Source organism: Equus asinus, chromosome 7 (genome assembly GCF_041296235.1).
Source record: "Equus asinus isolate D_3611 breed Donkey chromosome 7, EquAss-T2T_v2, whole genome shotgun sequence".
Classification (NCBI taxonomy): Eukaryota; Metazoa; Chordata; class Mammalia; order Perissodactyla; family Equidae; genus Equus; species Equus asinus.
In genome coordinates, this window is record NC_091796.1 from 109098979 (window position 1) to 109116095 (window position 17117).

The following is a 17117-nucleotide window of genomic DNA, read 5'->3' on the forward strand; positions in this document are numbered from 1 at the left end:
CCTGCCTGACCGCGACTGGGCGCGTCCCGTCCCCACGGAGCGGGTGTGCCGTTTGGCTGCTGCGTTCTGGCCAATTTGCTGTGTGACCCTGAGCAAGCTTCACCCCTCAATGAGCCTTGATTTCCCCACGGATGCCCGAGGGCCCTTCTGCCCACCCAGAACAAGCTGACGCGCCGCAGTGCGGAAGGGGGATGAGGGGAGGAGGGGTCGAAGAGGAGGAGGCGAGGAGGGGGCGGGGCGGGGGAGGGCGGCCGAGAGGCGCTGACTCCGCCTCGGGGTTTTGTCAGAGGGCGTGGCAGGGACCAGAGCCTGCTCCCCATGAACCTGCTCCCCTGCGCGGTAGCCAATGGCAGTGGCAGCTGACTCCATTCTCTCCGGCCTCAGTTTCCCTTCCAGTTGTGCCCAGACCCTCACCTCTGATCCCCAAAGTGAATGCGCTGTGGGTAAACAATGAGAAAACTGAGGCCGGGAGAGGCGAAGCCACTTGCCCGAGGTGGCTCAGCCAGCAGGAGGTGGAGAAGGGGCACGGCGGGGGCTGGGTCCAAACGTGGCAGTGTCCCCGCCCCCAACCGTCCACGGGTCCAGTCTGCTGGGGGTGACTCCCCGGCCCGCCCCACCCGGGCCGCTTCAGGGGCGTCGGAGGGTCCCTGCCGGCCGGCGGGCGGGGGCTCGGGCAGCCCCTGCAGAGGGCATGGGGGGCTGCGGAGCTCCCGGTTCCACCCAGAAACCCTGCCGCCCTCTCCTCCTGCAGTCGCCGCCGCTGAGTCAGACAACAAAACAAGGACGGACCGCCCCCTCTGGCGGGCAGGCCGGTCCCTGGGGGCGGCGGTGGCGCAGACCGGGAAGGGCCCTGGACCGAGGCTTCTGGGGAAGGGGAGCCAGGCCCGGGAGTGCGGACTGGCCAGCGGTGGGGCTTGGGGCTGGGCGCCCAGTGCTGGGGGGGCCGACTGCCGTGGAAGGCCCGGTAGTCAGCCCTGAGAAGCTGCACCCCCAAACCTGCTCCAGGGGAGTCCTGTGGGCGTCAAGGGCTGCACCCCCAAACCTGCTCCAAGGGAGTCCGACGGGCGTCAAGGGCTGCACCCCCAAACCTGCTCCAGGGAGTCCTGTGGGCGTCAAGGGCTGCACCCCCAAACCTGCTCCAGGAGAGTCCCGTGGGCGTCAAGGGCTGCACCCCCAAACCTGCTCCAGGGGAGTCCCGTGGGCCTCAAGGACTGCACCCCCAAAACTGCTCCAGGGGAGTCCTGTGGGCGTCAAGGGCTACACCCCCAAACCTGCTCAAGGGGAGTCCTGTGGGCGTCAAGGGCTGCACCCCCAAACCTGTTCCAGGGGAGTCCCGTGGACCTCAAGGGCTGCACCCCCAAACCTGCTCCAAGGGAGTCCTGTGGGCCTCAAGGGCTGCACCCCCAAATCTTTTCCAGGGGAGCCCCGTGGGCGTCAAGGGCTACACCCCCAAACCTGCTCCAGGGGAGCCCCGTGGGCGTCAAGGGAGGGACTGAGGAAAGGTGCTTACAGCCGTGGCGGTGATGGGGCACACCCTGCGCTGGGAACCCAAGGGGTGGGGCGCCTCAGCCAGCCCTGCTCCAGCTGGCCCACGAGCCTTGTCCTGCCGGCTGGGCCCACACAGCCCTGTCCCACCCTCTCAACCACCCCTCGTGGCACTGAGCCCTGTGCCCGCCACAGGCATGGAGGACAGGGCTCAGGGGAGGCAGCAGGCCCAGCCCAAGGCCACCCCTCTGGGAGGTTGCCAGGCTATGGTTTTAAGCTATGGGTCCCTCTGCACAGAACCTTAAGGCAGAACCTGAGGTTGGCCAGAGCCTGGCCCAGGGACACACAGACAGGAAGGAGGAAATGCTGCCTGCCACGGGGCAAGGCTCCAGCTACCCAGCCAGCCTTGGACCTGCGCCCCTGGGGAGGGAAGAGAAGGCACTGCAGTACCCCCAGAGCTTCATCCTCCCAGGCCCCAGGTCCTGAGGGGCCCTCACCTCAGCTGAGTGCAGGGGAGGTGTCCCATCAGCCTGCTTAACCCAGCCCCGGCCCCCCCACAGTGGCCCCACAGACAGGCTCTGCCGACAGGGCAGCCCGGCAGTCACCTTGAATAATGACTAATAATAATAAAGTCACCAGAGCCCTGCTTCATGTAGGAGAACGTGGAGGTGACACGCTGAGCCAGGCCCAGCACGTGTGGCTGCTGGCACCTGGTGCCTCCCCAGATGCCCTTCCCCCTCCTCGCAGCTCGGGGGCCCTGCCGTGGGCCGGCACCCTGGCTGGGCTGCACATCCACCCAGCTCCTAACCCTAACCGGTCCTCCACCTCAAACTCCATGGGAACATCCCACTCCTGCCCTGCAGACGGGTCCCCAGGGGAGGGACTCTGGGTCAGGACTTAAACACTCCATGGGGACATCGGGTGAGTGGGGTCGGGCCCACGGTCAGCAGAAAAGCTTCACTCCCAAGCATTGGAATATTCTGGAGTGGGGCCTCCAGTAAGTATGTCTGGGGAGGGTGCAGAGCCACGGACGCCACGTTGGCTGGGGGACCGAGGGGAGGGGGATGCAGGAAGGGGGCATTTGCCCAGGCGGACTTCTCGACTCACCTTGCCCACAGGGCTCCAGACCAAGTTGGGTCCTCCTCACCTGCTCCTGGCCAAGTGGGAGCTGTTGGAGGCCCAGAGTAGGGCCACCCATGGGTGGGGCAATTTTGCTTAAATAAAACCCAAATTTGCATCCAAACTGGCTGCCCCTGGGGCCCAGCGCCAGCCTCCAGGTGGGGCCAGGTATGAGGGGTGCGTTTGCATGCTACCAGGGCAATGGTGGGACTGGGGAACCCTGAGACTGGCAGGGAAAAGGGCCACAAAGGGGGCCCCAGATGGTGACCTAAGAGGTCCATCCTGGGTGTGCGTGCGAGTGTGTGTGTGCAGGCACATGTGGCCAAGGGTGTTTGCTCATCGGGTCTTTGTGCTCACGTGCAAGGGTACATGTGGACGTGTGCGTCTGGGCCTGGGACCCTCCCTAGAGCACCAGTGCACAGTCCCAGGAGAGGACCCCTGTGGGCCCAGGGAGCTGTGGGAGTGGGACCCCCCGAGGCCGGCTTGCCCCTCAGGGACGCTGCCCTCCGGCCTGCAGCCCAGTGCCCCCGGGCCCACACAGATGCTGGGGCCTCACCCCATCCTGGAAGCTCACGAGAAAATGGCTCGGCTGACTGTCATGAGACCTTCAGACTTTCCCAAGCAACACCCGCAGGCAGCGAGGCCTGCCCATCCCTCCTGATGTTCCTCGAGATAACTGCTGCCTGGGGAGGCGGGCCTGGGCTCCTGCTTCTGCCTCGAAGGCTCCAGGAGGGCCAGGGAACTAGCCTCAGTCCCCCTACACCAGGGGGCGAGGAACCCACACCCACCCCACAGCCAAGCCCACTGCAGCCCCAGCTGAAACCACAAGGCTTACACATCACCCTCTCCCGCCACACCCCTCCGTAGCTCCCTGGTGCCACCCATCGGTCAGCCTGGCCTTGGAGCCTCTCCAAGCTTGGTCCTTCAGCATCTGCAGCGCCCCAGCCCTCAGGCTGCTACCTGGACCCCAGACCTTCCGAGCAGCGAGCAGCACTCCAAGACCAGGCTCTCCCCCACCCTCTGCACTGTTCACATGCAGCTTCCTCCACCAGCTCAAGGACTGAGCCTGGCCACCCTGCCATCGCTTCTGGCCCCTGCCGGTCCCTGGCCCCTGGAACACTTTGCTCACCAAGCACTCAGAGCCTGGCACACAGTAGGTACATAATGAATGCTAGTGCAGAGAGTAGATGGGGAGAGGAGGGAAGGAGCAGGGCCGATCTCCTGGAAAGGGGCGAGTCCCGCCCAGTCTGCGGGCACTAGGGGTGGGGGCACTGGGAGGGGCAGCAAGTGGGCGCAGCGCATTTCCTTCTGCATCTGGAGAAACTGAGGCCCAGAGCAGGCACACCAGCCCACCAACTGCAAGGGCCCCAGCAGCAGAAAGGAGCGGCCCCATGCTCCTGTCCACCCCAGAGGGGCAAGTGGGCCCGAACCTATTTCTCTCTCTGGGCTCAAAGGCCAGCACCCAGACCCCCGGCACAGTGTGACCCTGTGACAGAGCCCCTACACCCGCCTGGCACCTGCACGTAAACAGGCCTGGGCTTGCCTGACCCTCCCTCCCACACCCCGCCAGGGACCCCGGTGCACCAAACAAGGACAGAGCCAGCATCTGAGGACCCCCTGCAGGCCACATGGTCAACCTTGGTGATCTGCCTGTCCTGGGACTGTCTACCCTTGGCCACAATGACTTGGCCCGCCTGCCCCTCCTACATCAGCTGGAGTGGGGCAGGGCAGGGCAGGGGGTCAGGGAGAGGCCCAGCCCAGCTCTGCCCCCTGCCCCTGAGCCCCACACCCGGACCCCACAGGCCCGCTGGGTGGTGAGCCAGGCAGGCACCCCAGGGCTGGACCAGGAAGGGGGCTGGGGGCAGGGGGGCAAGGGGGAGGACAGAAGACAGCGCAGCAGCCGCTTACCGAGGCCGACGTCCTCCCAACTTGCCCAGAAGTGAAGATCCCAGGCTGGCGGCTCCCTCGCTGCCCGCTGGTCCCGCCCCTCCACAGCCCCTCCCTTGCTGCCCGCCCTCAGGCCTCCTTCTCAGGCAGGCCCAGAGCTGCCAAGCTCCCCTGGCCCCACCAGAGGGAGTGGATGGCCCCTTTACAGGCCCCTGGCTGGGCCAGGCCCCTCCCCCTCAGCTTCAAGAAGCTGGGGACCCCACCCCTCCCCCAGAGAGCCCCCCCCAACCCAGCCCGAGCAGCTGACTGAGGGAGGAAACGCCCGCCCAGCACAGGGATGTCTGAGTCACTACCACCCGCCCTGCCCAATCCAGTCCGGTCCAGTCCAGTCCTGCTGTGTGGACAGACAGGTGGACAGACTCCAATGTCAGACAGGACCCTCTGGCAGGCTAGCACAGGCCCTGCGCCTCAGTTTCCCAGGAGGTGCCCAGGCAGAGGCTTGGAACTGGCGGGGCTGGGGTACAGGGTGCAGGCAAGTGGAAGGATAGCCCAAGGGACCGACGGAGCCCTTCCAGGAGGGACCCGAGATGGGCACAGATGCCTGCTCCACCTGGCACCTTGGTGACAAAGCCCCCAGGCTCTTCTGAGAACCCTGCCCAGGGCACAGCCGGCTCCTTCCACAGCCGAGGCCACAAAGGCCAGAGCAGGGGCAACAGAGCCCACCCATGACCTGGGCCAGTAACCTTGGGGAACGTGGCCTCTGCCACTGCCCACCTGCCCATGCCCCTCGAGGGCAGCCTGACCCTGGCCCCCTTCCCGCCCTCTCAGCCTAGACTCAGCAGCCCCCACCCCTCAATGCTCCAGAGCATTGATGAGCTGGGCGTGGTGGGGCCCCGGAACCAGCCTTTTTAACCCTGTCCCACTCACTTGGGTGTAAGTGGGGGCTGAGGAGTCCCCAGGTCCGAAGACCTCAAGCCAGCCGCTCCCCAGACTTCTGACTGCCTGGCCTGCCACCTCCTGTCACTTCACCCTGCCATCCCCCGGGACCCTCAGCCCCCCAAGCGCGGAGGGGCTAGGAGGATTTGGACCCTTTCTCTAAGCCCCTGTGGGCTCCAGAGGCCCTGCAGGCCCCAGCAGGACTGCCCCGGCTCTGCCAGCTGCAGGTCTCCTGCTGGATCCCAGGGCTGTCCCGCCTTGCACACCCACAAGCAGTGCCCTGTGGCCCCATGGGGGCATGCTCCGTGGGGGGAGGGGGCACTATCTGCGGGCACCTGCGCCCCACAAGCAGTCAGAGCAGGCCCGTCACGGCTGAGGGGCCCAGCCTAGGGTTCAAGGGCAGTGAAGGGTCAGGCCCAGCCCCAAGGAGGGCAGTGATGGGATGGCCTGCACCCACACCCCCGCCCGCCACACCAGGCCACGGTCAGCAAGGCAGCTGCAGAGCTGGGGGCTCCTGGGGCAGCTGAGGGCAGCAGGCACGGAAAGGAGCCAGTGGGGAGCCGGGTTCCCAACCCGGACACGAGAAGCCAGGAGTGGCCTAAGACAGCAAGGGAAGAGCCCTGGCTGCTCAGAGGGCTCCCAGGTAGGGAGAAGGTCCCGGCCAGCCTGGGGCACTGGGGCGCAAACAGGGTGAGAGGTTCTGGGCAGACCCCCAGTCCTGGGAGGAGGGATGGCACCCAGGCCTCTGCCAGCTTCCCCTTCCCTACAAACCTAGCGGGTCACAAACGACTCTATTTACAGTGAGACAGGAAAGCTGGCCAGGCCTGCTGGCAGAGATCCCACCCGCCCCCACGGCCCAGACAGTTCTCACCTGGGAGCTCTGTTTACTCCCTGACACCCACCAGACCATCACGCCCTGGGGGCAGGGCAGCTGGCTGACTCAGCACCCGCCCAGAGGCTGAGCTAGCTGGAAGGGAGCAGGGTGCTGGCACAGAGGGGCCCACTCCGCTCCTTCTCTCCTGAGCCTGGGTGCCCCAAACCAGTCGAGGCACGCCCCCATCCTCCTGAATCCCACCACCTCCCCTGGCTGCCCTGCTGCCGCCCGGCCCTGGACCATCGCCATAGCCTGGTCAGGACCCCACCTCTCGCAGCCAGGGGAGGCGCCCCTCCAGCCCTGCAGCTGCCCTGCAGCCTGCGGGATGGGGCCTCTCTTCTGGCTGCACCCGCCCCAACACCCTAGGCTCTGCTCTCCTGACGACAGGCCCTCATCAGACTCCCAGTGTGGGCACCTCTGCTTGCTCTGTCCCGAGCGCCCTCCCAGCTCCCACCCTGGACTCTCCCCGCAGGCAGCCAGCGCCAGCAGCCTTGTGCTGTGCACATGTGGCTCCCAGGCTTTCGGGGTGCATGCTGGCAGGACAGTGCAGACGCAGGCCGGCCGGGAGCACTGGACGGGCAGGGAAGGAGTCAGGCTGGAAGCACAGGGCTCCGGGTCAGGCCCACTGTGACCTTGTAGGGGCAAGAGCCAGGAGCCACCTTTACCTCCCCTGCGCTGGCATGCAGTCCTGCCAGGGGCGTCCCTGGCTCCCCAGCAGGCAAGGGCTCTGGGCAAGGCCCTGCCCACCCACCTCAGTTCCCAGGGACCCCACCTGCCGGACCCTGGCTCCATGTGGCCAGGCTCGGTGGGCAGGAAGGTGCTGGGCCAGCTGAAGTGGCAGTGGGCAGGGCATCTGCTGAGCTGCCACATCATGGGTCCTAAGATCCAGGCTGACCAGCATGTGCCCACCGATGCCAGCTGCATGGGCGTTTGTCACTCAAAGCTGTCTAGACCCCCGGCCCCTCTAGAGTCACCAATGGAACTCAGCTGCAGGCAGGGGCCAGGCAGGGCTAAGGCAGCTGATAGTGAATCAGCTGGGGAGGAGGCTGGGGCGGAGCCTGGCATTCTCAGGGGATGTGTCACGGAGGAGCCCTCGGGTGCTGGTGCCACCCAGAAGCAGGGCCTGCTGGGAAGGGAACCACCCTCGAGGGGTCCCGCAGCCAGGCGCCCGTGGGAGGCTATCCTCTTCCCCGTCCAGCAAGGCAGGCAGATCTTGGAAAACAAGGCCATTGCCGGGGTCAGGGGACATGCAGGAGGGGGCAGAGTGCCCAGAACTGGATGCATGTAGCCCACAGTCTAACCCCCACCTGGGCAGGCGGCCAGCTGGGGGCTCAAGCCCCAAACAAAGGGGCCTTGACCTGGCCAAATGGGGCCAGCTGCCATTGCCTGGGCAGCCCCTCCAGCAGACAGTGGGCCTGAGCAAGCCCAGCAACCCCACTGCTCCGACAAGGAAGCAGGGCCCAGATGAGGACCCCAGGCGTCCTGTCTCCAGCCCACTCCTTTCTGAGCCTCGGCAGTGCTCTCGGCAATGGACACCCACATCCGGCGCTGTGTCCAGGCAGGAGTGCACCTTGAGGACCCTTCCCAGGGGTCCTGCCTCAAACGGCCGAGCGGCGGGGAGCCAGCAGCTCTGCCTACACTTCCGTCATCACCTCTCTGCGTGATGTGCCTGCCCCAGTGCCTCCCAAAAAGCTCTCTGCAAAGGGAGGGCCAACACCGCCCCCACTCTCACATGCACACACTGAGGTCAGCATGGCCTCCTCTGGCTCCCTGCAGGGCAGGAACCGATTGGCCAGCGGGTGAGGGTGTGGGCGCAGGGGGGACACCACCTCCGGCCCCGCCCCAGCCCCTCGGGCTTCTGTGCCCAGCTCCATTTTTCCATTTTAGAAAGTGCTTCTGACTATTAAATATTTATCCCAGCAGGCAGACATTTGGCTCCCAGCCACCTGTGGCTTCCAAAAAAAGAAAAACAAAAGGAAACCTGGAAGTAGAGGCAGGGGCAGGTGGGATGCCCCTGAAGGCTCACCGTGTGACCCGACCCTCCCCCCCAAGGGGCAGCTGCCCTTCGAGTGGGACAGGGGGAGGTCAGGCAAGCACAGCTGGTTCTCACTGTGTTTCCAGCTCAGGCTCCCTGTCCACACCTAGCCTTGTGGCCTCGCCCCACCCACCTCCCCCACTCAGTCCTCAGCTTCCTCCACTTCCCCTTCCTCCCAACCTGGCCTCACCCCTTCCCATGGGGACTGCCCTGAAACCCTTTGGGACTCCCCAGTGCCCTCAGAACACAGCTCTGCCTCCTAGCAGCCTGGCCCCTGCCCCTCTCCACCCTGAACTCCCACCTTCACCCTGCGCCCCCGCCAATGCTCTTTCCAGGCCTCTGTACTCCCTGCTCTCCCCATCAGGTGGCCCTTCCTCCAGGAAGCCCTCGCTGACTCCTCTGTGCGCCCGAGGCTGTACTGATGGCAGGAGCCGTGCCTGACTCACCTTTGCTGGGTGGACAGCAGTGAATCCCTGCTGCCTGAAGTGTGACCTCCCAAGTCCCAGTGGGGGGCAGGCACCCCCCAGACATTAGCCTTGAGCTTATAGTCTGCCTTCTCTTGCCCCTCCCCCTCCCCTGGCAGAGGACCAAGCTGGGAGATCCCAGCTTTTCACCCCTGGAGTGAGTGGCAGGGACCTGTCTATGGTTCTCCTTCCTGGCTCCACTTCCCCACCCCCAGGCAAGCCAGCCGCAGGCTGCACCTGAAACACAGAGACCTTCAGCAAAGCGCAGGCACGGGAGAAAGGGTACCGAGAGGGTCGAAAGCTGAAGGAGAGCGAGGGGTGGGCCCAGCAATCCAGGGGCCTTCCTGAAAGAGGCAGCTCCTAGCCAGGCCCAGGACAGAAGAGCTTGGCAGAGGAGAGAAGGCCTCGGGGGCATTCCTGCTGCAGGTCCAGCACCATGAGGCCCAGGTGGGGTGGGCACACGTGGCTTCCAGTGCACGGGGGAGTCAGGGGGCTTTGGGGCACTGGACCCTCCTATCCACTCCTGGACCCCGCCCCGCCCCCTTTCCTGAGGCCTTGGGGCAGGAGCAAGCTGTCCAGCTTCAGTTTCCCCACCAGGAAGAGAACGGGGGTGCGGTCAGGCACACATAGGCCATCACCAGAGATGGCTTTGAGACTCCGCCTCCTTCAAGTGTCAGGAAGGTCAGTACCCAGCCCAGGGGGACCTCCACTGCCTCCTCCTCAGTGCCCGCCCTGCCATGGGCACTTTCAGGCTGGAGAATGGCTCATGAGAGCCCTCTTGCCTGTGGGCCCCCCACCTGGTGGAGCAGGGCAGACCCAGAGCCTGTCAGACCGCCACACAAAGCATGTGGCATGGCCACTCCGGCCCTGTGGAGGCCAGAGAGGCTCCATGTTGCTTCAGGGCTCCGCCTCACTGCTCTGAGACTCAGTGTCTCTGCCTGCAAAATGGGGACACAATCCTCCACCAGTGTACACAATCCAGGGAAAGCCACCAGTCTGGACAGCACAGAGACCAGCTCGCTGGGGCTGGCACTTGGCCTCCCTGCCTACACAGCTCTACCTCTCTGCTCAGCCTTGGCCGTGGGCAGCTATGGTCATTCCTGTTCACAGATTCGAGATGCATCCCACCGCTCCTGGTGGCCCTGAGCCCAGGGCCGTGCAGAGGTCCCCAGCCCGGTTCAGAAGATGCACGCACCAATTGCACTGCTCCTGGGGAAGGCTCCAATGCTGTCCCGGCCCCCTGCTAAGGAGAGACCACCCAGATCCCCGCCTCATGGTGCATCACTGCACCTGGGGCCTCCCTGGGCCTAGTGGGGGCTTCTCAGGGTGGGAGTGGGGGGCCTCAGGCCAAACTAGGGGATTGCAGGTGCAGGGCAGGTACCCAGGTAGGGGGTAGGGGCTCCCTGTCCGTCTAGCTGCCCAGGACCCAGCTCTGCCTTGGGAAGGATAGGAAAGGCTGGGTCCCATCACTAGGTGAAGTGGTTGGTGCCCTGCATGGGGGCAGTGCACCCAGGCGGACCTGCTGGAATAGGGAGAGGTCACCCAGAAGGTGGGAGCTGGGAGTGGTGGTGGGTTGGGGCCTGCTGGGACTGGCCAGGTGCAGCGAGGCTGGGGGGATCCCTGTGTGGGGATGTTCCCGGCGCAGCCACCAGGGGGCAGCCTCTGCACGCAGGCTGGTCAAGAGATGGCTCCCTCTCCCCTGGGACCAGGGCAGGGGTGCAGACAGGTTCTGGGAGGGGTCTTCAGAGGACCTGGCATGGCTGGCCTAGGAGGGCAGGATTGGACTGGGACGAAAGACCAGGGTGAGGGAGGGCCTGCCCATCTCTGGCCTGCTAGGAGGGAATTGTGGCCAGAAAAGGCCTGGACCAAATCGCCAGGAGGCCTTATCAGGAATGCATGTTCCCTGGCCTCCCGTGGAGGGTGGGGAGGGCCTGGGAACATGCATGTTGGACAGAACCCCAAGGGGCTCTGGTCCAGCAGGTCTCCTATCAATGCCCCATGAGAGCCACTGACCTCGTTCCCTAAGAGCAAATGGTTTTGTGGGCTGGACAGGAGGAAGCCAGGGAACTACCAAATCAAAGCAGAGAATCAGGAGCTCAGCTGAAGAGAGGCACCCAGCACAGGCCTCTGCGGGGCAGGAAGGGGCCTGAGATGGCCCCTCGATCCTGCAGCATGGGAGTCTCTGGCCGGCCTGTGTGCAAGGAAGAGCCCAGTGTGGGAAGCTGGAGGCAGAACAAGGGACCCATGTCCTTCGAGCCCCCTCTCCTCTCCGTGTGATGTGGAGGGTCCTCAGTGATGTGGGCCAGGGCCACCACAGTCGAGGGAGGGGGCTGGGGGCCCACCGACCCATGGCGGCCATCATTCTCCCACCATCTGTCCAGGGAAAATTGGGGCATCTTGGGCTCCCATCTGGGTGAGGGAGGACCAAAGAGGAGGTCAGCTCGGTGCTCACCAGACAAATGGACAACAGGAGGGGCCATGGGGACTCTTGCTGCAGCTGGAAGGGTGAGCCCAGGCTGAGGGGCACCCCTCCCCCTCTGCATCAGCAGCCTCGTCATCATCATCAATCTCCATTTTCCCCAAGGAGTGGGGTCCCGCCTGTGCCAATGCAGCACAGCCCCAGCCCCCCTCGCCGGCAGCTGGCCAGGTGTCCTGGGTGTGGCCAGGCTGCCGCATTACTGACCGAGAGCTGGATGGACTGCCCGTGCCCCGCCCCACCCTGCCCTCCAAGATGCTGGGACAACCAGACCCTGGAACCAGGCCCAGTGCAGGGACAGACAGATGACAGACAGACAGAGAGCACCTGATGCCCATTCCATGGCCAGAGGTGCAGAGGGAGGGGTACCGCCCCATGGGCAACACCAACCTTCCCTTGCCTAGCCCGGGGGATGCTGTGGCCTGAGATCTGACCCCATTTAGGCCCCTTGCCAAGCTCCAGACCCCAGGTCTAGCCCTGCCACAGCCACCACCTAGCCAGTGACCCAGCCACACCATAGCCACATGGTGGACCGAGACCAACCCAGCCTGGCAGTTGTGGGCCAAGGCCAATAGCCCTAACTCTTGGTCAAGCCAGTCTGCTCTCCCCCAAAACAGGTCAGAGGGCAGGCCAGATGGCAGGTCCCACCACCTGGTGACCCACAGCCCTCATGCCCCACTCACAAGCGGGGCCCTCCCCAAGCGGCCGTCTCCAGGGACAGCATCCCAGAGGGTTACAGCAGAGGGATAGCGACAGAGAGGGAGAGACAGACAGGGACAGTGAGTGACAGAGGCAGAGTCAGGAGCGACAGAGTGAGCAGCAGAGACGGAGAGAGGGGTGCAGGCCGAGGGACAGGGACAGGTGAAAGGTGAGGCGCAGGAGAAGGGAGGCAGAGACCCCAGCAGCCCCCGAGGCGCAGAAACGTGCGCGAGACCGCGGGGCGGTCCCCGAGGCGCCCCCACCCCGGCCGGCGCCGCAGCCGGGCCCGCACTGCGCCCCCATGCGGAGCCCACCCGCCCCGAGGGGAGCGGGCTGCAGGCAGGGAGGAGGCGCACCGCTGCCGGGGGCTCCGGGCCAGGTGGGCAGCACCACGTGGAAGCAGTCGCACATCGCGGCGGCCGGGCGGTGTGGGCCGGCGGCGGCCCGTCGCGTCCAGTCGCGGGTCTCGGCTCCGGCGCGCGGGCGGCCCGGGGGCGGGCGGGCGCCGCGCTCTGCCTCCGCGGCCGGCGCTGCGGCTGGCGGCCGGCCTCGGACTGCGGACAGAGCCCGCACCCCGCGACCCTGCTGTCGCCCGGACCCCGCCCCGGCCCGCCCAGCCGGCCCGGCCACTGCGGAGCGGGGGCGGGCGGCGCCGCCGGCCTCATTCAGCCCATTGGCTGCCGCCCGCCAGGCCCCGCCCCTCGCACCACGCCCCCCCGGGCCCGCCCCGCCCGCGTAGCCCAGCCCCGCCCCGCGCCCCCTGCCGGCCTGTCCCCGCCAGAGAGTAAGCTTCGGACCCCCGCCAGGGAGGAGTCTCCAGGCGCCCCATCGAAGCGCCCGGATTCGACTCGACCCGCGCGCCGGTCTTACCTCCCAGTCCGGAGACGGACGTTTTTGACACAAGCTGGGGTACGGGGCACCCTGAGGGGGCCGTAGGGGCAGGAGCTCAGAGAGAGAGAGGCTTGTGACCTGACCCGACGGGCCCTGCCCTGGATGTGTGCCCTGCGGGGTAGCACGGTGCGGCGGTGGGGGCGGGGGCACGGTCCTGGAAGGCCAGGACCTCAGGAGTTTGAGAAGTGTTCTGCACAGAGGCAACAGACTGTTGTGTGTGCAGAGGATGGGAATGAGAGAGCCAGCACTGGTGCTCGGGGCTGTGAGCTCGGCCCAGTGGGGCTGGGGGCAGAGGGCAGCAAGTCTGGGCCTGGGAGCTGAGCAAAGACCACCCAGGAGGCTCGGGGGTGGGGGGGTCCCTGGAGGGGCACTGCTGGAAGTCAGGAGGCCTGCGAGAGGGCAGGGGCTGGACCAGGGGGGCGAGGTGAGGAGGGAGCCCGAGGATCTGAGATGCTCTGGAAGCTGGCAGAGGGGACCCAGAGAGATTGGAGTGGGGATGGGTGGGGGCCACCCTGGACTCTAGCTTGGGTGTTGTGCAGAGGGAGGCATGTCTAGGGGAGTGGGCAGGGAGAGGGCAGGTCCAGGAGGATTCTGTTTCCCTGTTAGTAGGGAGGTAGCTGAGGCCCAGCCTTGTGTGGATGTGAGGAAGGGCACCTTGGGGCGTATGACTCCTGCTGGGCCTCGGCGTGGGGAGCCTGGGCCAGGACAGACCCTGGAAAGCATGGCCACCACCAAGGAGGGCCGTTCCCGGATGCTGCCTGGGATGGGCTGGTGGTGCTGCAACTGACGAATGGACACAAACACACACACACACACACCCCTTTTCCTGGGGTGGAAAGAGGCCAGACTGCAACAGGAGCACCACACAGACTTGACACAGAGACACACATAGACACACACCCGACACAGATAGACACACCCGCCAACACACAGACACAGATCTACTTCTACATGTCCCCATGCACTCAGAGACAGGCACACACACTCATACACGTGCAACCTCTCAGGCCGACATGCCCAAATATGCACAATAGGACAGAGACCCACACATGCGCACACCACTCCCGGGCTGGCTTGGGGATGCACACAGCCGGCAGGCCCAGGTGAGCCTGCCCAGTGGGATGACTCATGCTCGGCAGTTCCCGTTAGCCGGGCTGCAGCCGGGCAGCCTTCCAGTAGCAGGTCAGACAGACACGCACATCACTGCCGGGAAGAGGCCCTGGCAGCCTCCCGCCCCTGGAGCCCATGGCACAATGGGCACAGCCCTGTCCTTCAGGTGGGGACCCTGGGGCATGGTCTCAGGCCTCCTGCCCTCATGTCTTCTTTTGGGCTGGGCAGCATTGCCCAGGGGCCGGAGACCCTGTGCTCGCCTCTCTCCCTGAGGACCCACCCCGCTCTGTCCGTCCAGGAGCCAGTCATTCGTGGGCACAGGGAGGAAGCGTTCTCTGTGTCCCTGGGTGTGCCCAGCGTCTGCCTGGGTCCACTGGGGGTCTCAGCCTGCCTGTCCTGTGGGTGTGTGAGTCTGACTGTGGGGGCCTGGGAACAAGGGGTAGTCTTGCACAATCAGGAACCTTGGGGCACAGACCCAGCTTTGTGTCCCCCTGCCCCATTAGGTGTGTGACCCTGGGCTCCCGTCCAAATGAAGTGGCCTCACTCCATGTGACATACCCTGATTGTCCGGCATGATGCATATGGGGCTACAGTGGCTCCTGTCAGCTCTGCGGGGAGGAGATGGATGGAGCTCTGGGTGGGGAGGCCAGGGGGCTGCCCCACCTAAGCAGAGGCCAGGAAGAGAGGGGTCTCCATAGCTGCCGAAGAAGAATTTGAGCCACGCACCACGGTGTGGACAGCCCCTGCCCTCGCCCAGCCCTTGTGCAGTCGAGTGGTCCCTGGGACCTCTGGCTGGCCAGGGCTAGAGGAGGCTGGGGCAAGGACCCTCCCTGGGGCCACTCCAGCCCTTGGTCTTGGTGAGGGCTGGGCAGCCTTACACTGTCCTGCGGGGGCCTTGGTCAGTCTGCAGCCAGGGAGTTGACTCAGCACTGGCTCTGGGCCCCAGATTCAGGATTGGGGTGGGCAGGGACCTCCCCCGACCCTGGGGCTGCCCCCTCTCCTCTCCTGCCTGCTCTGAGGCAGGGGGCTGGCCTCATCTGCTGTGCTCACCCCCACATGCCCCCTGGCGCCCTGTGGGAGGGCCTGGCCCCTTGGGCAGTGTACCCCACAGATGGTTGGCCACAGCTATGTAGAGGGAGATGGCCCATAAGTTGGCCCTCACCCCCCGGGGCCAGCCTGCCTCCTCCCGCCCATCCTTCCTCCTGCCTGTGGGGACCTTGGGAGCCCCAACCTGGCCCCAGGGTCACAGGGCCAGAGAGTGGAGCAAGCTACCTGGGTGGGACCCATGAAGCCCATCTGTGCCACTCCTTGCCCATCCCTGCCCCCAGTCAAAGCCCGGCCATGCGCCCGCCACAGAGCCCTGCCCTGCCAGGAGCTCCCGTCATAATGCCTGGCTTCAGCCTGTCCCGATGTCCCCCTCTGGGGACAGATACTCGGCTGGGGAAAGCCACAGCAGCTGGGCATGGCTCAGGAATTGCTGGCCCTGTAGAAGCATGGGGACATGGACCCAACTCACAGCCACCTCTGGCACACACAAGGCCCCACACCATCTCTGATTGTCACCCAACAGAGGGGCCTGGGTGGTTCTGGGGAGCCCCATGCTCTCTCCTGTTGACACAGGCTTGACCTCCTCCCTAGGACCGCCATGCCAGGGACATCGGGGCCTAGTCTAGCCGTGGCCTTGGCCTGCTGGTCAGGGGTCTCGGGCTTTCCAGAAGCCTCCCGAGGCGGGGTTCCTGGGTACCAGAGCCCAGGGTGCAGGGAACTGGTGGGGCCAGAGTGAGGAGCTGAGGCTAACGGCCATGTCTCCGCAGGCCCTGCCCCACTCCCTGCTGGCAGCTCGCAGCCGCTTCAGGCATGCAGGGATGCCCAGAGCATCAATGATTGATGCCTCCTTGCGGCAGCCACAGCAGCGTAAGCAAAAATAGCTCTGCTTTTGTCCCTGCCCTCAGCCAGCCCAGCTAGAGGGGTATAACAGGCTGTGGGGGCATCTGGGAGCTCCTCAGCTGCCATGTGTCCTCCCACCCAGTCCTTTGCACAGAGGCAGTGGGGGAGGGCTCAAGGTCTGCTGGCCTCTGGCCCCTAACTGCCTCACTCTCCCCTAAGCTGAGTGCCTGCTCTAGGCCTGGCGCCCTCCTCCACTCACCCCAAGGACTCAGGTCAGAGGACGCCAGAGCAGCAGGACACCAAGGTGTTTCCCAGGGTGAGGGACCCCTCCCCATCACTCAGCAGGTGAGGCTGGGAGGCCCAGGATACTGTGGGGCTCTGGGCGGAGTGGAGGCCAGCTGCTTCCAGGATACAGGCTTGGCTGCCCTCACCCCCATTCAGCAGGGCTGGGGCTCAGGGATGGACTGAGGTGACCTGAGGAGCCCGGAAGGGCCACATGGGCTCTTTCTCCTGACCACACTGCACCCACCCCCTCCATGGCCCCTGGGGGAGTCGTGGCCTGTGTCCCCTGCACCCCCACTTTAATGGGGACCTGCCTCCTCTGGCCAGTCTCCCCCAGCAGGTGAAGCCTTTTACACTTGAACAGCTGTCTGCCCTACCCCTGATCCGGAGGCTTGGCCTCAGCTCATGCCCCATGTCCTGCCCAGTCTGCCCAGACAATGGCCTGAGGAACCAGGGGCCACTGGCAGCTACTTGGGCTGTCCCCACCCCCTCCTGCAGCCAGGGCTGGGCACCCAATGTTGGGGTCACCTCTGCCGCCTCCTCTGAGTCTTGGCTCCCCCAGCACCTCCTTGGTGGGATAGCCAGGGGTCACTCAGGAATCAGTTTCCAGTGGCTGCTGTAACAAAGAACAGCAAACGCAGTGGCTTAAACCAACACAGTTTCTTCTCTTACAGTCTCGGGTTTCAGGAGGGCTGCACTCCTTCTGGAGGTTTCAGGGCAGATCCTTCTTGCTCATTTCAGCTTCTAGAGGCCACCTGTGTTCCTTGGCTCATGGCCCTGCATCAGTTGACCTCTGCTTCCATCTTTCCATCTTCTCTCTCCAACTCTGAGCCTCCTGCCTCCCCCTTGGAGGGGCCCTTGTGATTACACTGGGCTCAGTGGCCTAACACAGGACCATCTCCTCATCTCAAGAGCTTTAACTTACTCACATCTATAAGGGCCCTTTGCCTTGTAAGGCCCCACATTCACAGG

The 17117-nt window shown here is 65.2% G+C and overlaps 1 protein-coding gene across 4 annotated transcripts in view; it reads right to left on the minus strand.

Moving 5' to 3' along the window:
• AHNAK2 (AHNAK nucleoprotein 2) overlaps positions 1-12401 on the minus strand; it is a 40421-nt gene extending 28020 nt beyond the window's left edge. For 3 of the 4 annotated variants that reach the window (XM_070514457.1, XM_070514454.1, XM_070514455.1), the window contains exon 1: positions 12332-12401. In XM_070514457.1, coding sequence (XP_070370558.1) covers positions 12332-12386 — 55 coding nt within the window. In that variant the 5' untranslated portion in view covers positions 12387-12401. Of the gene's footprint in view, positions 1-4512; positions 4660-12331 lie in introns of those variants that run through there. The other variant, XM_070514458.1, reaches the window with a different exon arrangement.
• Positions 12402-17117: the final 4716 nt, after the last annotated feature.